The sequence below is a fragment of the Orycteropus afer genome, unplaced genomic scaffold (assembly GCF_000298275.1).
Source record: "Orycteropus afer afer isolate SDZICR_OR568_19922 unplaced genomic scaffold, OryAfe1.0 scaffold00020, whole genome shotgun sequence".
Classification (NCBI taxonomy): Eukaryota; Metazoa; Chordata; class Mammalia; order Tubulidentata; family Orycteropodidae; genus Orycteropus; species Orycteropus afer.
In genome coordinates, this window is record NW_006921607.1 from 3295700 (window position 1) to 3317975 (window position 22276).

Sequence of the window (22276 nt, forward strand, 5' to 3'; positions counted from 1 at the left end):
TTTATTTTGCCAGCTAAACTGCAGGATTCACAAGGATGGGGAAAGTCTCTAGCTTTGCTCTCCACTGTCACCCCAGAGTCTAGCACAAATGAAAAACCCTTCTGAAAAAATATAATAAGCAAAGATTTCTATGTAAGAATATTCACTAATACATCCTTCATATTATCTAAAATCTGGTATCAAAATGTTATCAAAAAGTAGAATGACTACATGATAGTACATATAATGAAGTCTCATACAATCACTGTAAACCACACTTTCAAAGAAATAATGACATGAAGAGTTGCTCAGGTCAGTGTGGTGACAAGAACAGGAAACAATACTGCAACTTATCTAGAAGCATCATCTGAACTATGAAGAACTGGATATGTGAGTAGGGATACGACTTTTCTGAAAAATTGCCTGTACCTCTTTTGCACATTTTCTGTATATGAGCATTTATTACTTGATCTGCTCAAATGCAACCTCCTCTAAGAAGACTTCTCCAGACTTTCAAATATTCCTAAGTAGCTCCTCATTGAGACTTCAGGGTGGGGAGGGCATCTTTGATAGCAATTACTGAGTTCCCTTCAACTATATCTCTTCCCCCAACTCTATATCCAGCCCGGGGCCCAGGATGAAGAACCCAGTTCAGTGAATGCACATAGAGAATAAAAAGTAAGTACTCACCTAGTTTAAAAACACCCAAGATGCTTTGCCCTGAATTTTAAGCAGCACATGTGACCTGGTCCATTCTGGTTTCAAGTTCAAAGGCATCAGGCCGGTCCTGTGGGTTAGCAGCTAACATATCTTTCAAGAGCTGCTTGATCCCCTCAGACATGGAAGTCCTGCGTTTCTGGGGGATGTGCAACTCCATCTTTGGGTTTTCTAGCAGCGCCTCACCGACCGGGACAATCTCGGTCCCCTGTTTGATGTAGGTCCCCAGGAGCTCCTTCTTGGTCTCCGAGTCAATGAACGTGATTCGCTCTATCATTGCCCAGATGATAATGCCCAGGGCAAAGATGTCAGCCTTAGCTGTGTAGTGTCCCTCCCAGACCTCGGGGGCCATGTAGAAATCTGAGCCACAGGCCGAGGATAGCCAGTACTTATTCACATTCACATTTTTGTTGTCTTGATTGCCCTCTTTGCCTCGTGGGGCCAGCCCAGCACAGACCTTGCTTAGTCCAAAGTCGGCCACCTTGAGGATGGGGGTGCCAGACCGCTCCGTGATGAGGATGTTGTCTGGCTTTAGGTCCCTGTGCACGATGTGGTTTTTGTGCAAGAAGGCTATGGCGCTCGTGAGCTGTAGCATGAAGCTTTTGTTAGTTGCTGGGTCTGGCCTCCGAGACAGGACGTACTGATTCAGGTCTCCACCTTCACAGAACTCCATGACAAACCAGAGATAGCAGGGCTCCTCAGCATAACCCAGGATCCTTTCCCCTAAAGAGAGGAAGACAGGAGAGCATTTGAGATGGGCACGTTCACACGACTTTTAGACTAAAAGAATGCAGCGTATGACAGTAAGAGTGACAGTGGGGATAAACAATTGCTCTAAGACCAGAACAACTGGCACTGACCCCACTCTACCCACTTAAGCCCTAGGTCTCTCACTCACACAGGATGTCAAAATATAACACAGGCAGCAGGGACTGGTGTCAAGCACATGGGTTTGGAATTAAGAGTGTCTGGCTGAGAACTATGGTTTTACTGAGTGCTGAGTTTACTGGTAATTTAGTTCTCCTTTGTGAGCTTGTATTTCTGCTTCTTCACTTTTAAATGGTCATGTGAAACCACCTAATGAGTGTCTACACTGGCACTTCATCTTCAATGTAAGGCTTACCACCATTCTATGAAGTAGGAGCAAACAGTCCTATCTTACAAAATGAAGACGCTGATGCTCAGGGAGTCTGAGATCTAAGAGAATCTAATCCATTTGACTGTGAAGCCTTTTGGTTTTACTATACTGTCTCCCAACAGGCAGCATCATACCACTCACCCTCCCTGAGCTGCTGGGAGGATGAGACAAGGTAAAGCCCATGGCAGGAAAGCACTACACAAATGTATGTTACTAGCACCACTCACCATTACTCCAAATCAGGCAAATGACCTTCCCTCTCTTCTCCCCTGACCTATATTTATTAATACACCTAGAATAGCACTAAAATTTTCTTCACCTACTTCAGAGACATACTCCAAATTCACCAATATTTTCTGCTAACCCACCATATGCCTAGCACAAGTTAGATACATAACATGCCCAACTCTAGGAAGCTTTGCTTCCAGGAGATAACAGGTGCTACAACAGCAACTATTATGGACTGACATGTAATCAAGTGGCTGTACATCTGGCGCCAAGGTAAATTTCTACTAACAGCGAAGGGTGGCAGGAGTTGCTAGAGCTGCCAGAATCAGAAGAGGCAGCACCTGAGTTACCCTTTGAAGGACAGAAGTAGAGCAGAAAGGAGAAGCAAGAAGACAATTCCAAGGTGAAAGGCAGAATGGATAAAAGACAGAGGGAGAAATGCACCAACCAAGTCCACTGCCATCAGGTCAATCCCAACTCCTAGTAACCCTGTAGGACAGGAGAACTGCCCCATAGGGTCTCCAAGGCTATAATCTACAGAAAGACTGCCCCATCTTTCTCCTGCAGAACCGCAGGTGGGTTCAAAGTCTCTGTTGGCAATAAGTGCTTTAACCACTGCACCAACAGTGCTCCTAGAAATGTAAACAGGAGGTCTCATGGGAACAGGAGTCTGAAGTAGTTAAGTATAATGTGGAGTCAAGTTATGTGGGATTGAAACTCCAGGTCTGCCTTTTCTTCTAGTCCAAAGACTCCAGAAAAGCTGTGACTGGCACCTCCAAACAAGTCCCGATACTCTTGATAAAGCAATTAGCAGCAGCCCTTATGTAGAAGTTATCTGATAACTGGAACCAGCCTATAAGTTAAGCGTAAGCAGGCAGATGTCTCATCTTGCTGATGAGGAGGGCTGGGCCTGCACGTGCAGAGTCTCATACTGGGTGGTCTCATGGTTCATTGCTAACACAGCCAGGGCCAGAAGACAAGTCTCCCAACCCCCAGTGTGATGTCTCCATTCTACCAAAAACAAGGGCAGCACCTCCTACAGAAACTGCCAGAGGGACCCTGACTAGCCATTTATTCTATTTTATTACAAAGAAAGGGAACACTCAGGATGACACTCCAATATACCCAAAACCACCAAGGCACACAGCCTATCAAAGCTGGTGGTTAGGAAGTTGTAGGTAGAGCCATGAACATAGTGTGATGGACAAGGCAAAAGCTTTGGGTTTCTGACCACAATCTGACAGGCCTCACCTCCCTTGCAATTATATAATTTGTTGATATCACTACAATCAAAGTAATACAGGTAGAACCAATTTAAGGCATATGGGTTTTTTAAATCAGCTGTTCTCCTCTCATAATCCTTTCTAGATCAATGGACTGCTGTTGCTACGTGCCATCTGTCAAGTCGAAGAGTCGGACAGACTCATAGCGACCCCTCCTCCTTGAGTTTCTGAGGCAGAATCATAATGGAACTAGATTGCCCAACCTTCCTTCCGAGGAGTGACTGATGGGTTTGAACCTCCAGCCTTCTGGTTAGCAGTCAAGTGCCTTAGGCACTACGCTACCAGAGTTCCCAGAACAATGGACTAAGGCTCTCAAACTCAGGGCAGTACATACAAAATGAAGTAGCAATTGGAAACCCAAATCCACCTAGGTTCTAGAGTATCAAAAAAAGCCAAACCAAACTCACTACTCTAGAGTCGATTCAGACTCCTAGCGACCCCACTGGGTTTGTAAGGCTGTGAATCTTCCTGGAAGCAGATCGTCCCTTCCTTCTCCTATGCTGCCACTGGGGGGTTTGAACCTCCAACTTTTTAGTTACCAGCGAAATGCCTTAACCAGTACACCACCAGAGCGCCTTAGATTCTAGAATAATAGCCCATAAAAAGGAGAACAAGAATGTTCACTGGTAGAGCCAGAAAGAAAAAGATTAAAAAGTCATCAAATTCCTTTTGCAAAAGTCTCACCAGAAAATAGTGAAAAACTTTTGGTGGGAGGGTAAAGGGTGTGGAATGACTATTTTATATACAAAGCTGGTAACCATGGCAACTGAAGTAAAAGAAAACAAGTCTGCAAAACAGACTCTAAGTCTAGGCTATGAGATTGGGGGGGGTGGGGAGAGGATAAAAATGTGCCCACGTTAGTGAGCAGGTGGGTGGGTAGATGGGACCCTGGGCTGGGAAGCTTGCCCTGGGGAAGTGAGCTAAGCTCAGGAGACACTAAGGGAGGAGTTGTCGCTTGAGAGGAAAACAGTGGGCAGGAAGAAGCATTTTCAAAACCAGACAGAGCACTGGTGAGCATGACAGAATGGAAAATGGGGGAACGCAGCCGCTTGTCCCAGAGATAAAAGTATTTCTTTGCAGGGGCCAGGACCTTGGACTTATTTCATTAAATCAACTTCCTGAGAAGCTGGACTGTGTGTTTTCATGGGGGAGCCCCCAGCTACCCATGAGACAACATAAGAGGCAAGTCAGAATTCCAGCCCTTCACTCCACGTACATTGCTTCCGGGCCAATCAGCTACCTCACAGCAAGAGCGAGCGAAGGGACGTGGAAAGTACCTGATCCACACCAGGCCTTCGATGCGTTTCTGTGCAAAAGAAGTCAGGGTGAAGTAACGGCAAGGGTGCGGACCTGAAGGCGAGCAGTCTGGGCTCAGACCCCAGCTCTGCCGCCGGTTCACTGGTGGTTTCCTAGTTCGAAGGAAAGCATGAGGAGAGTGACATATGATGGTAAGATGGCCAGAACCCAGGGCTAGTCCCCAAACCTCTCAGGGCCTTGGTCTTTTTGTTGCTTCAGTTTTCTCGTCTATCAAATTAGAGAATGACAAATCACATGATAACTATGAATTCAGTTACAGATGTGAAAAACATTTTGCAGAGTATAAGCTACTTTGGGAGAATCACTCACGAAGCAGTACTAACACTCAACTGAGTCCCAAGAAGTCAAAATTCTTAGTGCCATGGGTCTCAGAATAAAGCTCTCACATTAGGCAAAAGATGGATACAATCCAAAAATGCCCAAACCTGTGTGGGGGCTAGTGAAATTTAGAACAGAGATCGTTCCCTCTACGATATCACTTTCTCAATGACTTAATTGTTGAAACCCATGTTCTAGTCAGTCCAGACCACTTTCTCTCATTTGGGGTGATCCCAAATGTACCTATTAATTTCCTTCTGTAGATACAACTGAAGGTAGACTGTAAAGCCCAGCTTCAACGTTCCCTACACTTTACACTTGCCTCATCTGCCAGGTAACTGCCCTCCTCAGACCAGTCAAGGCCCTAGTTTTGTATCTCAATTTTAATTTTTATTCAATGAGATGGATCAGATATTTTGGTTTGTAACTCAAGGCTTAACTTCTCTACTTAACCAGGTGCCTGATCCAAGCCATGGTGTTTTCAATCGCCTCATATGCATGTGAAGGCTGGACAGTGAATAAGGAAGCTGAAAATACCATGGACTGCCAGAAGAACGAATGAACCAATCTGTCCTGGAAGAAGTACAGCTGGAATGATCCTTAGAAGCAAGAACAGCCAGACAATACCGTAAGAGCTTTGATAAGGGAGGGACTCCCAGGAAAAGAAAATTTGTAAAATTTGTAAGTCTATTCCCAAGCCTCCTGCAGAAGTTAGGTTTCCAGGTTCTAGTCTATTCCATTCAGACTTTTTCTGAGCATGCATTACCTGTCAGACACAGAGATTACTGTGACTAAGTCAACTTCTGATGTTAAAATGTAAAAGAATATGCCTTAGAATCAACTGAACAAGTCCCCTCTGGAGGCAAGAGGGGTTGAAGATGGCAGAATGACTACCAAGGAGGTTCTGAAACCCAAAAAAGAAGGAAGGAGAGAAAGAAATTGTAGAAAGGTTCTAGAGATTTAATATCAACAGAACTTAGAAACGTGTCACATCATTTCATATCAAGACTTACTGCCCTAAAGTCGATTCTGACTCACAGTGCCCTTACAGGACAGAGCAAATTGCCTCATGGATTTCCAAGGCTGTGAATCTTTATGGAAGTTTGGAACTGCCATCCTTTCTTGGTTAGTAGGCGAGCACTCAACCACTGTTCCACCAGGGCTCCCCCTCCTGAATTGTTATAGAAATTCAGAGAATACTCTAGATAATCCTCTCTTCTTACTCCAAAGTCCTATTCATTCAGATGATAATTTCCTTAGATCAGTTAATAAGCATTTGTAAAGTGTCTGCATGGATTAATTCATTATTTAATCCTCACAACAATCTGATGAGACAGGTACTATTATCTCCTTTCATAGGTGAGAAAAGAGAAACTCAGAAGGTTAAATACAGACTCACAGCTAGTTTGGTTAAGGGCAGGACTGGGAGTCTCCATAACATGGACTCCTAACTCCAGCGCTCTACTACTGCCTCTGGGCAACAACAGCAGAATTTAACACCTGGATATTCTATTTCCACTTTGACACAGCTCCAGGTATGCCCCAAGGAATTTAATGTTCATGAAGTCCCTGGTGTTGCCATTCCACCAACACAACATGCAGATTCATTTTTCAGTAGAGGGCTAATTATGCTTTTGACTTCAATGTGACTGGGATGACAGCATAAACAGGATAACTGTTTTGGAAAATAATTCAGCAATACGTATTACAAGTCAGAAGTGTTCAATCCATTTGACCCAAGAATCTCACTCTAGGACTTCATTCTAAAGGAAGAGCATAAACACAAAAAACAAATAAAACACTACCACCATCATCAAGAACACACTGAACACCAAAAACATCCAGAATGGGTTTTCCATACAGTCCAAAGTGAAGGACTGGAAGTAACTTAGGGTCTAAGAAAGGGGAATGGTTAATTTGGTAGCAGTATAGTAGCGTAGTGCCTAAGGCATTTGCCTGCTAACCAGAAGTCTGGTGGTTCAAACCCACTAGTCACTCCTCGGAAGAAAGGCTGGGCAATCTACTTCCGGAGGGATACTACCTTGGAAACCCAAGGAGGAGTTGCTATGAGTTGGATCCAACTCAACGGCAGTGAGTTTGGTTGTTGTTTTTTTTTTTTTTTGTATAGTATAGCACCACTATAGTACAACAAACGGAGCTCCAGTGGCACAGTGGGTAACGCATTTGGTTGCTAACTAGAAGGCCAGTGGTTCAAACCCACCAGCAGTTCTGTGGGAAGATAAGGCAATCTACTTCCACAAAGATTTACAGTTTTGAAAACCCAGTGGTGGTTGCTATGAGTAGGAATCAACTTGGTGGCAATGGGTCTGGTTTTTTGGTTTTGTGATACAATGATCTACTTAAACAGAAAGCCAAAACAGTCCCATAACATGCCATAAACATGCTTTAAAGTGGCAAAAAAATAAAATAAAATTACAGAGTTTAAGACAAAAAAAAGGAGCTCTGGTAGCATAGTGGCTAAAGCACTTGTCTGCTAACCAGAAGGCTGGCGGTTCAAATCCACCAGCCACTCCTCGGAAGGAAGGTTTGGCAATCCTACTACAGTAGTGATAATGCCCCGGAAAACCAAGGAGGGGTCGCTATGAGTCAGGGCCGACTCGACGGCACATAACAACAACAAAGACAAAAAAAGATTATAGAGGAACCTAGGAAAATGAATATTGAGTAAGTTATGACTACAGCCATTCTGAAGAGATCTGGTAGTGCGACAGGTAAGGCATTTGGCTGCTAACCAAAAGGTCGGTGGTTCAAACCCACCAGCCAATCCACAGGAGAAAGATAAGGTCGTCTGCTTCCACAAAGATGTACAGCCTTGGAAACCCTATGAGGCTGCTCTACTCTGTCCTACAGGGTTGCTGTGAGTTGGACTCCATCTGATGGCAGTAGGTTTACAGCTCCTATTGTTTTTGATTGGTCAAGAACTGTACAATCAAACATTTTCTGTGAAGAACTGGCTCAGCTGAACATCAGTCCTGAGAAGCAAAGACCAAAGACTCACTGGGCACGTCTTCCCTAGGAAAGATGAGTACATGGACCAAGCTCCTAGTCCCAGAAAGCCAGACAATGACCTTTGGCTGTGTCATGTTACTAAGGAGACTGGGTACAGTGTCAACACCACAAGATGTTTCCAGCACCTCAGGAGACCAGTCAAATGTCACTAAGCACTAAGGAGTCAATCTATTACAACAGCTGGCAGGGGAAACATAGTGTCCTATAAAGGTTAAGAGGCAGGCATAGTAGAAAAGAATAAGGGCTATGGAGCCAGTGAGGCTTGGGGTTGACATCACCCCATTCTACTACTTACATGGTTATGTGACCTTGGACAAACCTCCAAGGCCCCACAAATCTGTCTCATTTTTCATAAGTTGGGAATAAACACCTATATCACTGGGCTGCTGTAAAGGTTTAATTGTGACATGAATCCCCTGCAATGTGCCTGGACACACACCAGACAACTCCTAGGTGTCAATTATGTTCATGTCTCTGGACACCAATGGCAGATGTCCAATACGGTCATAATACAGTGTGTCAAGAATGTGGGAAGGGGAAAGAACACCTGGATCTAAGTTGAGACCCTTACCCTTCATTAAGTGTGGTGGTGGGCAGGTCACCTGACCTTGACGGAGCTTGATTTTCTGGTAAGACCAGGTCACAAAAAAGCACCTAACCAACTTCACAGTGCAGAGGATTACATGAGGCTTAATGTGAAAATACTATGAGAGGGCAGCTATTGTAACTGGGAACACCACAGGGATCTTGTTAAAATGCAGATTCTGCTAGCCAGGCTGAGAATGGGAGTGTCCCATGGCAGCCCCAGCTCCACTCCCTTTCCATACATACTGGGCTTTGCTACATACGTAACACTTACCTCTTCCCAGGGTCTTTTCTGACTTAGGCTTTTACAACTCATCTGTCCCTCCTCCAAACTTAGTCCCCATTCCCAGCAGTTGCTTTCCCCAGAGCACCTCTCACTCACCCACTGCAGTAAAGCAGTTGCCACTCTTCTTTATCCATCCTCCCACCAGTCCTGGCACTCACAGTGGGATGGAACCAAGTCTCTGGGCTCCCCACAGTGTGCCTCACACATAGTAGGTGCTCAAACATTGGGTGAAATGGATCAAGATGAGAAATCGTGAGCTGGAGAGGTTTAAAAAGAGAAAAAGAACAAGAAAAAGTCTATGTAGGATATGCAGAAGATGTAAGTTTAAAACCATTATGGACAGATAAGGGATCTAGAGGAGCTCTGGTGGCACAGCGAATGCTAACCTGAAGGCTGGCAGTTCAAACCCACCAGCCACTCCTCAGAAGGAAGATGGGGCAATCTGCTTCTGTAGTAATACTGCCTTGGAAACCCAAGGAGGGGTCGCTATGAGTCAGATCTGGCTTGACGGCAGTGAGTATAGTTAAGGGATCTAGAATTTGAGTCACTAAGAAGGGCCCCTGGGTCTAAGGAAAACACCAAAGGCCAAATGCGAGATGAAAACGAACTGATGTTGTAATAGAAAGCTAAGCTCTCCTCAAGAGTTCACACTACCAAAACCCTTACCCAGTGCAACCCCAATCAATCGAGGCTCTCAAGTAAGGGCTGTTTCTACCTCCTAGGGCTGGTACCTACAATCAATCCTCAGCACACATAGAGGGCAGTCGGTCACTGGCAAAAGAGAAGTCTTCATGGCAGCCACAAAACATTAGAGGAGACTGGAAAGGAGGGATGGGATCCCTGGCGTTTGAGACACAGGGAGAAGCTCAAGCAGAAACCATAAATGCCATAAGCACTTATCAAAATACAATCAAAAGTCAGTAGTTGGTTAGGTTCTAGACTATCTCACCTCCATCAGCTCCCCTGAGTTTTATCAATCCTGAGAAAAATAGGATTATGCCCATTCTGCAAAACCGAGAAACCTAGAACTTAAGCCACCTGCCCCAACAGCATCACAGTGGCTCAGCGTAGACTCCGGCCAGGATTCCTGGGCTTGAATCCTAGCTGTTATTCACTTACATCAGCCCATTCTGTTAACCTCAGTACTTTACTTACCTCATCGATAAAAATAATTGTTGTTGTTATGTGCCGTCGAGTCGGCCCTGACTCATAGCGACCCCTCCTTGGGTTTCCGAGGCAGTATCACTACGGAAGTAGGATTGCCCAACCTTCCTTCTGAGGAGTGGCTAGTGGGTTTGAACCGCCAGCCTTCTGGTTAGCAGTCAAGTGCTTTAGCCACTATGCTACCAGAGCTCCTTAAAAATAATTAAGAGTACTGATTTCAAAAGGTGGTTGTGGGGAATGAATGAGTTAACAGGTACAAAATCTTTAAAAGTGCACCTGACACACAGCCGTCAGCAAGTTTTAGCTCTTACTAACAAGGTGAACCTGGGCTCTTGCTCCAAGCCCAGTGTTCTATTTTTCCTGCTGATTTACCGGACCCTTATGCCACTTCTTACCTATGTCAGAGTAGCCATGGAGCACCATCCAGCTCGGTGCCTCTTTACTGGTGGGCTGGCTAACTCGCAGGCCCCAACCTGGAGTGGAGATTCAGAGTTGCTTTCTAGGGGCCCAGGCAGGATGGCCTGGCCCTGCCCTATGCCCTGAGGTTTCCCCAGGCACTCAACAAGCCTGGAGGAGTTTGCCAATCCACTGCTAACACCCTGGTTTCCCTCCCCACATGAGCTCTCTTCTCAGTGTGCCTAAGTGGACTTTGTTAAGACTACCGTCCAATTCTCACACCTCTAAACTCCTGAAAGAACCCTTGTTCTGCTTACCTAGTGCCACTCTCATAAGGATATACCACAAATGGGATGGCTTGAACAAACAGGACTTTATTCTCTTACAGTTCAGAAGCTTTGAGTCTGAGTTCAAAGTGCCAGGCTCTTAGGTGCTGGGTGAAAGCCCCTCAACCTTGGGCTTCAGCTCTCCCTCCTGCTCCCGGCTCACTGAAGCTGGAGGCTTTTCTTCACTCAGACTGCTGAGGCTGACAAGCCCAAGGCTGACAAGCAAAACGACACAGTCCCGATATTACCAAAGCACATGGCAGGCCATTAATTAAAGTCCAGTGAAAGTTCCAAAGTCAGCAGAGCATGGCAGGCTGCTGACAACGACACAGTTACACACAGGGTTCAAGCATGCCATAAGCTAGAGACCGTGCCCCAAGGCTTCTCTTTATATACAGGAAGCAGACCACATCCCTAAGGCAGCTACTCAGCTGCTCACAGTAGACTCCACCCTGGAGTTGATTACCAGTCTCATCACGGGGAATACTACATCCAGCTGCCCAGCCACTCAACTAGGCCCAGCCAAGCTGACACACAGACTTAACTACCACAACCCTCTACTGCTTTCTCGGATGCCCGCCACCTATGACCTTTCACTGCAGTCATCTGGGCATGTATCTTCTGTCCATCTCATGAAGGAGCCCGTGCAGCCTCTTCTAGGAAGTGCTTGGCTCACAGCGGCCACTTCGCACAGGCTTTCAGGCAGATACCTCTCACCTCAGGCACCAGCCAACCTATATTCCCACCCAAATCAAGCCACCTAAGCTCAAAGAAGCTCTGGGGATGCAGTGGTTAAAGCATTCAGCTATGCAGAAGGTCAGTGGTCTGAGCCCACCAGCCACTCCCCAAGAGAAAGAAAGGCAGCTTTGGAAACCCTAGGAGGCAGTTCTACCCTGTCTTACAGCGTTACTATGAGTCAGCACCAACTCAGTGAAGTGGGTTTGGTGACTGGTATCCCAGCACAGCAAAAAATAATAAGCAAAGCAGAACTATTATCCTACCAGGTCACTGATAAGCTAGACTCCTCTCCCTTCCAAACCTCTACTGATTCAGTTTTATGAGCTTTAACAGTTGTTCTGGATTTTTTTTGTCCTCATGTCTGTCAGAAGGATCAGTGTGTCAGAGAGCATATCATAATTTCTGAGTTTGACAATCAGCTCAGGCTTGCTATTGGCTTCTAAGTGGCAGTGGTCTTGACCTTTGATTAGGTAGCTCAGGACAGTGTCCTTTAGCAATGGAAACGGGATAAAGGCAAACTGCTAATACCATAACCCTCATTCTATGAGAAAAACTTAAAAGTTAAACACACCAAAACTGTTAATCTGGTCTTAAAAAGCCTAGGAGGCTGTTTGGAGCAAGTCCTGTACCTTTTCTGGTCTTCAGCTTCCTTCCCTGTGAACAGAAAAGGCTAGCTCTGAAATCTAAGACCCGTTCTGACTGTCTGGAGCTCCCACTCACTACATGCTGCTTTTCTGGGTCAGACTTGCTCAGTCTATGTTCAGAGAGAAAGAAGGGTGTAAGACACAGAAGTCTATTAAACAAAGTCAGGTAAGACCAAGACAAGTATTTCAAGATTCCCTTCTCTTTTAATATTGGATCATTTATATGTCAAACATCTACTGAGACCACACATGATTGTATTTGTGTATTCATGAGGGAGCTGAGATTGAAGGTGGAAAACACTACTAGGCCCAACTGTGAAACCGATTCCACTGTCCCTTCTCTGCCTATTTTTCATGGCCTTAGGTACCCTTCACAGTCACTCCTCAGAAGGAAGGTTGGGCAATCTACTTCCGTAGTGAAAATGGCTCGGAAACCCAAGAAGGGGTCGCTATGAGTGGGATCTGACTCAAGGGCAACAAGTAGAGGCATCTTCGGTCAAGGCTGCCTTCTCAATTCTCCAGATGCCCTCCCAATTCTGTACAAAGCTTTTGTTAATGAACCAACCTGACATTTCCTCCAGTGACCTTGATTAGCATTTAAGTCATCTACTGGTCCTCAAACTTTTCAAATGTAAGTTCCTGTGCAGCAAAGAGTATCCCTTCCCCCCTCCCCCCAACACCACAGTAGGAACTCAGTGTAAGTATGTGGATTAGGTAGAGCTGAGACTTAAAGGCAATGTAATACTTCACTTTTAGTTCTATTTCAAAATCATTCTAGGTTGCAGGAGACTGGGGAAAAGGGTGCTTGCAAAGAACTTGTGTTTAAGGATAGGATCTTTGTTCTCCACTTTAACGATAGTAACAAGCAAAAAACGATGGCCTATTCACTACTTGCCACCACTAGTCTGTCAAATCTGTCATGTGGTGGCTTCCGTGTTGCTATGATGCTGGAAGCTATGCCACTAGTATTTCAAATACCAACAGGGTCACCCAGGGTAGACAGGTTTCAGAAACCTGCAATACACAGATGACACAACCTTGCTTGCTGAAAGTGAAGCACTTACTGATGAAAATCAAAACTACAGCCTTCAGTATGGATTATACCTCAACATAAAAGAAAACAAAAATCCTCACAATTGGACCAATAAGCAACATCATGATAAATGCAGAAAATACTGAAGTTGCGAAGTACTTCATTTTACTTGGCTCCACAATCAATGCCCATGGAAGCAGAAGTCAAGAAATCAAATGACATATTGCATTGGGCAAATCTACTGCAAAAGACCTTTAAAGTGTTAAAAATAATAGTGTTAAAAAGCACAGGTATCACTTTGAGGACTAAGGTGTCTCTGACCCAAGCCATAGTATCTTATCTTAGTACTTTCAATCGCCCCATATGCATGGGAAAGCTGGACTAAGGAAGACTAAAGAAGAATTGATGCATTTTAATTATGGTGCTGGCAAAAAAAAATGTTGAATATATCGCAAACTGCCAGAAGAACAAATAAATCTTGTATTTCTTGGGAAGAAGTACAGCAAAGTGAGGATGGACAGAATTCATCGCACTTTGGACATGTTATCAGAAGCCACCAGTCCCTGGAAGTCATCATGCTTAGCAGAGGTTCAGTGAAAAAGAGAAGACCGTCAATGTTAGAAACTGGCTGCATAAAATGGGGGGAGATAAAAAAGCATGAAGTGGTAGTAGCATACATGCTTTTGTGGGTGTGCTTACACTCAAAATGAGGGGGACAAAGGAGGATCCACTGAAGAGATTCTTTTCCTGATGGGTCTGGGGGAGAGGGTAGGGGATGATAAGATGATATGATTCGGTTGTGAGTGCCGACTGTTAACGTTAACTGTGATTGTATAAAACTGCAACTGCAAATGCCTTAAGTGTAGAAGAGTCGACTAAAGGGGAGGCACTGCTCGACGGGAACACAGTGGCTGAACCCATTGTCCCATAAAGGTTTTGCAATGTTGATACCTTGTGAAGCTCAGAGCAAGGGAATAATTTTCTCTCAGTTAAATTTTATCAGACACCAGAAAAGGTGAAGCCAAGATAAAGGATTTTTGGAGAATGTAGCCAGATCAGATGGACACCTGGCAGCTGACCTAAATGACTGGTACCTGAGTAACCTCACTCTGAGGACTCTCTGCCCTACTGAAGGAATAACTATTAATGACTGTTTTGGACTGATAAAATGATTGGGAGGAGGAAGTGATCCTCTAAGTATGGAAGAACTAAGGCTAGAAAAGCCAGGAGGTGGCCTGCTGTGCAATGGATAGCTTCTATATGGCCTTTCTAACCATGGTCTTGTAACTCTCACCAAATTACTAGTTGGGACTATGCACATAAGGTATACCAAACGCCAATCAGGAAACTGTTTTGCCATCCTGCTAGGCTTTAAAGAAGCCAACCTAGAGGTGCAAAGAGGGGACTGTCAGTACTACCAAAAACAGATGGAAACAGAACACCGTCCTTTGGACCCAGGGTCCCTGGGCAGAGAATCTCCTAGACCCAGGAGACAGAGAGCTGTAACATCAGAGCTGGTGCAAGATGGTGAGAAATGATGGCAGCAGATCTAGGAGCCCAGCACGACACACTTCCTAGCCCACAGAGTGAGGTGGTTACAGTGAGCTTGCAGAGAGCGCCGAGCACCTTCAGCCAAGGCTTACTGGTAGTATGGGGTGCTCCCAGGCACTTACTGGCAGAGCTAAAGAGCTTTGTAACACTTGCCAGAGCAAAGCAAGGCAAAGGCTGGGCCACCAGAGAAGCCTGAGGGGCTGAGAGCTGAGAGGCCGATGGACAGGGAGTGGCCTGCCTGTGGACATGGTTGAGAAGCTGTCCCAATGGAAGAACTGTTATCATTCCTGTAATCATTCCCAATCCTGAACTGTTAGTTACTTCCCTAATAAAGCCCATAATGGTGAGTGTGGTCTGTGAGCTCCGTGGCCACTGCAATGAATTATCAAACCAACAGAGAAGTAGAGAATGCCATGAGAAAAAACAGCTGGCGTCAGAACTGGTAAAAAGGTTGAAAAGAGGAGCCACGTCTGACTGACACCCCCCAAGCACCATGAGGAATTAGCCTTAGGCTGTTAATATTAATGCTTTTTCCTCCTTGTGAACTTAGAGGGGGTCAGAGGCCCCTGCCAAGCCATTTTTACAGGAATCTTGAACAACAACACTGTGAATCTGGAAAGGGGTGATGGAAGAGACTTCTAAATGTAGCCCAAACTTAATAAGGCAGAAAATTCCTTATCTGGAGCACTTACTGACATCCCTAGTCTGCACAGCAACCCTATGACATAGGTACTACTCTTCATCTCATCTTGCAAATAAAGAAATACTCCGCTTGCAAATAAAGGAAACTTGTCCCCTGCTCTCAGGCAGGTCAGTCAGTTCACTGACCGAGAGTCCTACCCCCAAAGTCCATGTTAACCACGATGCTATTCTGCCATTGTCTACTGCAGGGTTTTGATAGATTCTACACGTGAGGGAAGTCTGAATAGTTTTTATATATAGGGAGAGTGAGGGCTTCAAACTCAGGTGGAAATTTCAAGAGCAGCAACAACGAACTGAGGATAGAAGAGGAAGATTAAAAACCAAAAACCAAAACTGCCATGGAGTCAATTCCGACCCACAGTAGAACTACTACCCACAGTAGAACTACTACAACAGAGTTCTACACAAGAGTACAACTACCCCATAGGGTTTCCAAGGTTGTAAAACTTTATGAAAGCAGACTGCCTCATCTTTCTCCTGCACAGTGGCTGGAGGGTTCGAACTGCCAACCTTTTGGTTAGCAGTCTAATGCTTTAACCACTACACCACCAGAGCTCCTGGGAGAGAAGCATTCCAAACCAAAACCAAACTGACTGCCAGGGAGTCAATTCCAACTCATAGCGACCTCCACTAGGTTTCCAAGGCTGTATATCTCCAAGAAGCAGCTAGTGGGTTCAAACCACTGACATTTTGGTTAGCAGCCAAATGCCTTAACCACATCACTACCAGAGCTCCTTGGGAGCAGAGCATCAGGCAAAGCAAAGTGCCACATCCCATGGCAGTCCCTTAATACGGAAGGCCAGGCCCTCATTTACTACAGCAGAGAAGATGACAGTGTGAGAAAGGACAAGATTAAACAAATACATTCCCACGGGGGAGAGGGTGGGCTTTTCAGAATGGAAGAGGCAGGGATGGGCATGAAGGTGGAAATTTTAGGGGGGGGGGGCAGAAGAACCCCAGATGATCCTGATCATGTCCCAGAACCCACTATCAGCAATGAGTTCGTGAGATCTTAAAAAGGAAAGTTGGGCAAAAACCCCAAACAAGACTTTAGGAAACTACCCTATCTAATCTCACCCCAAATTCTCTCCATTCTTAAAGGTCAATTCAAGTCCATCCTTGGGAAGGGGGAGGCAACCATTATCCTATGAAAAGGATCCAAGCTTTACAGCAAGTGATGGGTTCAATCACTTAAGCTAAGAGAAGTTGTAAGGAAGCCAGGAGTACAGCTTCTGGAGTCAGTTCTGACAAGCTGATTAACCCTTGATCAAGTTATGTCCTCTATACCTCAGTTTCTCCACTTATAGAAAGAAGACAATATTTACTTTTAAAGTTATTACCTAAAATCACTTCTGTAAGATATTGAGGGCAGTGTTGAGATCACAGCTGGGACTCAGATTAGTTGCCCTTTTCCCTGGAGGAGGCCTTCTCCAGCCCACTGCCCCATTACTGCAAGCCCCTGTGCCTCAATGAGCATCATTTTCTCTTAACGTAAAACTCAGTTCCCAGCCAGAACTTAAGATGGAAAGAAAAGATGTGAGATGCTTTGTTATGTGACAGCTCTAGGCCCACCTGTGGGGTTATTATTATGAATGCCCTAGGGAACTTAGCCAGAAACCCCAGTTTGCTTGATTGCCAGGGGATGAAGGGTTGAGAAAAAGGTAGACTAGAAAACAAGTGTTTGGGGTGTGGAACTGGAGAGTGTCAGGGTATTTGGAACTAGACAGGGAGGGGGTGTGCTGGATCCAGTAAAGTTGGGTTTTGTTTTGGAAAGGAAAGAAAAAAACCTCTAGAAGAAGCAGACTCTGCAATTCTTCCATCAACTGGGAACCCAACCCTCTCAACTGATCTTTTTTAAAAGTGTTATGGTTATTAACAATGGCTCCTAGTTACTTACTACTTAATAAGGTAACGATTTAACACTTAATGAGCTCTTATTATGAAAAGACCAAGTAACTTTTGAGTCAAGAACTGGCGGTATGTCCTGAAAAGGGAGGAGGGTCCGAACGCCTGGGCCCGGAAAGGAGTCACTGACTGAGGGTGTGTCTCGGCCTGGATGACAGGACCAAGACTAGGGCCTAAGGGGTCCTGAAGGTAGTCTAGGCCTTGGGTGGGCCGGATGGCCTGCGGCACTCCTACCTTTCAGCGAGGTCTCCACCAGGCGCAGGTAAAGCTGCGAACTCTTGTTGCCGTGGCTCATGCGCTGGGCTAGCCCGTTGCGCTGCAAGACACACTCCTCAAACTGCACTACGTTCTGGTGGCGCCGCTTTAGGCTGGTCAGGGCCCAGAATTCAGCCAGCGCCAGCTCCACGTTCTCGGGGGCGTCGCAGCGGATCTTCTTGACCGCCACCCGGGCCCCGCTGCGCCCGGCCACCGCCTCGTAAACCACGCCGTAGCTGCCGCGCCCGATCTCTGCCAATAAGCTGTAGCGAGGTCGGACCGACCCGCCGCCACCCTCCGGCCGCCGCCGCGCCAGGTAGGCCTCGCCCGGAGCCTCGACCGCCGCTGGATCCATGGCCTGGGCAGCCGCCGCGGGCCTCAGCTTCGCGCTGGGCGCCCGGGGCACTGGGCTTCGCCTTTTCCGCTCGGGGCTTTGTGTACCTCTGCGGGCGCCGTCCTCCTCCCCAGTTTCCATGGCTGCGGGCGGCGGGGGGAGCAGCAACGGCGCTGCCCGGGCCCCCCCTGCCTCATCCCTCCGTGCGGCCCCGGGAAGCGAAGGAGCGAGACCTTGGATTGCGACCTGCGGACCAAAGAATCGGTTAAACGACCAGGCCGAAGCGGGGAAGCCAGGAGCGCAGGCCGCAAAGCGTCCCACCTCCGGCCGCCGCGGCCCCTTTAAGACTGAAACCACCACCGCAGCTTGAACAGGGGAGGGGAGGGGTAAGCGGGTTAGACGGAACCACAGAGCAATAACTCAGAGGTGGAACCGGAAAGGAAAGAAAAAGTCCCCGCTTTCTAAGTTAATTTATTCTATAGCAATAGGAAGAAACATGAACCTTCTATTTTTACAATTTCTGAAAATCACACTAACAGGTGATTCGGACTGTTGAAATATTTTTCCCCGCCCAGCCACCAATGGCATTCCCCTCCCCGCTTCCCACCTAATGTTGCCCGGGTGTAAACAGTCCATTGAATTAAGTCCGAGCGGAGGCCTGCAGAGCCTCCCAAATCCCGGAGGGCGCCGGGGGGAGGGAGTTGGCTTAAAAGTTCAGCGTCCCGGGGCGCTCTAAGCCCGGGGACCCGCTTCCCCTCCCCAGGCGCCCAAGACGACGAAGGTAGCTTTAGCTTCAGCCTTGCCTTTACTCCGCAAACCGCGCGCTTACCTGGCTGGCGCCCCTCCACTTCCGGGCGGCCCGTTTCCCCCCTGGAGTCCTCGTCTGGGGATGGTCTGCTCCCGGTCGGGGCCGCCTCCGGGACTGAGCTGCGCGAAAGGCGGTGGCCAGGGCCGGGCGTACGACGGATCTTGCTGCTCCACCGGTGGTGGCTGCGGCGCTTGCGGGAAAGGACCAGGCGTCCAGGCTCCCGTGTTTCTCCACGTGTTCTCGCCAGCTGATTCTTTTACATAACCCCTTTATATAAGTCGCACCTCCCGCTGGCTCTCGGGCTAGCGGGGACTCCTGGTGGCCCATCCCCCAGAAGGCCGGCCGAATGCCGCGCAGCCCGAGTCCTGCCTGGATCGACGGAGCAGCCGCAGCCGGGGCCCAATCACTGGCGAGAACGCTCAAGAACACCCGACCAACAAAAAATAGGCGCCAAATTTCCGCGATCTGCCGGGGCCTCTAGGTTTCCAGCGCCACCTGTGTCCACAGCCTCTCCTCACGCCTATGCTGCGTGAAGAGGAACCGCACGCAGTGGGCGCTTAATAAATACTGACTGAGTGATTGGATTGGTCGATTTGATTGATTCGTAGCTGAGCCCTGGGAACCGCCCGTACTGGATTAGAATCTTGGCCTAGCTTCCCAGTAGTCTTGTTATCTTCGGCAAATCATTGCTCCTCCCTCTGCAAAATGGGTAATCGGCCTTATTTTCCAGGGTGGTTAAGACTAAGTGAAATACATACACTAAATTGAGTACGGGCTGAGAGTGAGTGCTTAATATAATCGTCATTTAGGCATTAATTTTTTGTTAACTGCTTTGTACTCTATTGCCTGTTGTTGTTATGTGCCCTCCACTCGGACCCAACTCATAGCGACCCCTCCTTGGGTTTCCGAGGAAGGACCTCTGGTAGCATAGTGGCTAAGGCACTTGACTGCTAACCAGAAGGCTGGCGGTTCAAACCCACCAGCCACTCCTCGGAAGGAAGGTTGGGCAATCCTACTTCCGTAGTGATACTGCCTCGGAAACCCAAGGAGGGGTCACTATGAGTCACGGCTGACTCGACGGCACATAACAACAACAACAACAACAATCACTACGGAATTAGATTGCCCAACCTTCCTTCCGAGGAGTGGCTGGTGTGTTTGAACCTCCAGCCCTCTGGTTAGCAGTCAAGTGCCTTAGGCACTATCCAGAGCTAGTAGATGCTCAATAAAGATTGGACTGAATCTGCAAGTATTTATTGACTGCTTATAATCAGTGGACAAGATAGTTGCCTCCATAGTTGGGGTTCTGTGCCATTGGAGGAGACAGAACATACCTGGGTGACCTTGAGTAGGTTAACCAGCCCATCTTGTGTTTCTGTTCCTCATCGATAAAGGTTTGGCAAACAGTAAATGTTAAGTGTTAATTAAATTAACACACAGAATAATTGTCAACAGTAATAAGTGTGATGGAGAAAATGAGATAAAAAGTATCTGGGGATTAGGAACAGTCACAGATTTTTGGTAATTCAGTCACTGAAAGCTTCTGTAACTAATTTTTGGATAAAATTTCAAATTTACATATAAATCACAGTAGTAAAGAACTCATCCTTTTCAACCACATTTGCTATATTTGCATTATACGCTCATGTACTTGGGAGTTCTGGTAGCATAGTGGCTAAGACACTTGCCTGCTAACCAGATGGCTGGCGGTTCAAACCCACCAGCCACTCCTTGGAAGGAAGGTTGGGCAATCCTACTTCCGTAGTGATAATGCCTCGGAAACCCAAGGAGGGGTTGCTATGAGTTGGGCCGACTTGACGGCACATAACAACAACAACAACAAGCTCATATACTTATGTCAATATATACATATGTATACGTGTGAGTTCGGTTTTGCTTTTTTTATGTTGTGTGTAAATATAATATGAATGTAATTCTTTCCATTTTAAAGTAAATTTCAGACATCATGCCTCTTTATTTCTGTGTGTATTTTCTAAGAAAAAGGATATTCTCTTACTGGGGAATGGCAGTCAATGTCATGAAACAAAATGTGTATGAACTGCTTCATGGAAAATGAATTTGCTCTGTAAACGTTCACCCAAATCACAATAAAAATTTTTTAAAAAAGGCTATTACATAATCTCAGTATAATTATTGAAATTAGGAATTTTAACTTTTACAATTATTTAATACAGAGTCCATAATTAAGTTTAGCTGATTGTTCCAATAAAGCCCTTTATAGCTATTTCCCAGGATCCAATTCAGGAACACATAGTGCATTTAGTTCTGTCTCTTTTGTCTCCTCAGTCTTTCTTTGTCTTCCATGACTGACATTTTTGAAGAGTACTGACAAGTTGTTTTGTAGAATGCCCCCAAATCTGGATTTGTCTAAGTTCTCATGATGAGATTCAAGTTTCAGGTTTTTACATTTTTCTGTGTACTGCATCAGGAGGCATGATACTGATTTGTTCCAATAAAAAAGAAGAGCAGCTGTGGGGTTCATTCATGCTCATGGTAATCCCATGTGTCAGAGTAGAACTGCTATGCTCCAGAGCTTGTCCAAGGGCTGATTTTTTTCAGAAGTAGGTCGCCAAGCCTTTCTTCTGAGGCCTAGGTGTATTCAAACCTCCAGCTTTTCCGTTAGCAGACAAACACACTGACCATTTTCATACCAACCCCCCAGGGACTCCTTGTCCCAATATTGGTGATTATTTGGTTGCCAAATAACTGTATGTATATGTATGTATGTGTGTATATATAGTGATACATATCTATATCTATATCTATATCTATATATATATATCACTGCCATCTGCCTATTCTGACAAACAGTGGCTCCCACTGGGTTCCCAAGGCTGTAACTCTTTATGGAAGTAGGTCGCCCCATCTTCCTTCCATGGAGTAGTTGGTGGGTTTGAACAACACTGACCTTTTGATGAGCAGTTAAATGCCTAATCCACTAGATACTGTATAAACTAAAAAACATATTCATTGTCGTCACCTCGTTTCCGTTTCCGACTCATAGTGACCCCTCCTTGGGTTTCTGAGGTGGTATCTCTACGGAAGTAGATTGCCCAGTCTTCTGATTAGCAGTCAAGTGGTTTAGGCACTATGCCAGTAGAGCTCCCAGGTAGTACCAGCCACTCCTTGGAAGGACGGTTGGGCAATCTACTTCCATAGTGTTACCGCCTAGGAAACCCAAGGAGGGATCGCTATGAATCGGTCTGACTTGATGGCACATAACAACAACATTCTTCCCTTTGTAAACCAAACTGACTGCCATCTAGTCGCTCTGATTCATAGCGACCCCTCCTTGGGTTTCCCAGGCAGTATCTCTACGGAAGTAGATTGCCCAGCCTTCCTTCAGAGGAGTGGCTGGTGGCTTTGAACACCAACCTTATGGTTAGCAGTCAAATGTCTTAGGCACTACGCTACCAGAGCTCTCTTCCCTTTGTAAGTAGTAAGTATATTGTGGGAACATATTTTGAAACTAAATATCCTGTACTTTAGACTTTCACCCACTGGTTTTAGCATTCATT

The 22276-nt window shown here is 46.1% G+C and overlaps 1 protein-coding gene across 1 annotated transcript; it reads right to left on the reverse strand.

Annotated features, from left to right (window-relative positions):
- Positions 1–706: 706 nt before the first annotated feature.
- Positions 707–19064, reverse strand: STK35 (serine/threonine kinase 35). Its single transcript, XM_007960022.1, has 3 exons — positions 18759–19064; positions 17575–18175; positions 707–1419 (listed from the first exon to the last, which is right to left on the reverse strand). The coding sequence occupies exons 1-3, from the start codon at positions 19062–19064 to the stop codon at positions 707–709; spliced, it is 1620 nt and encodes a 539-aa protein (XP_007958213.1).
- Between the last annotated feature and the right edge of the window lie 3212 nt (positions 19065–22276).

Excerpts from the sequence above, each read along its gene's own strand:
- STK35 (XM_007960022.1), bottom strand. The coding sequence starts at position 19,064 with ATGGGCCACCAGGAGTCCCCGCTAGCCCGAGAGCCAGCGGGAGGTGCG. Across the intron at positions 18,176-18,758 it reads AGTGGAGGGGCGCCAGCCAG|GTCGCAATCCAAGGTCTCGC; the intron begins GTAAGCGCGCGG and ends TTTGGTCCGCAG. Across the intron at positions 1,420-17,574 it reads GGTGGAGACCTCGCTGAAAG|GGGAAAGGATCCTGGGTTAT; the intron begins GTAGGAGTGCCG and ends TCCTCTCTTTAG.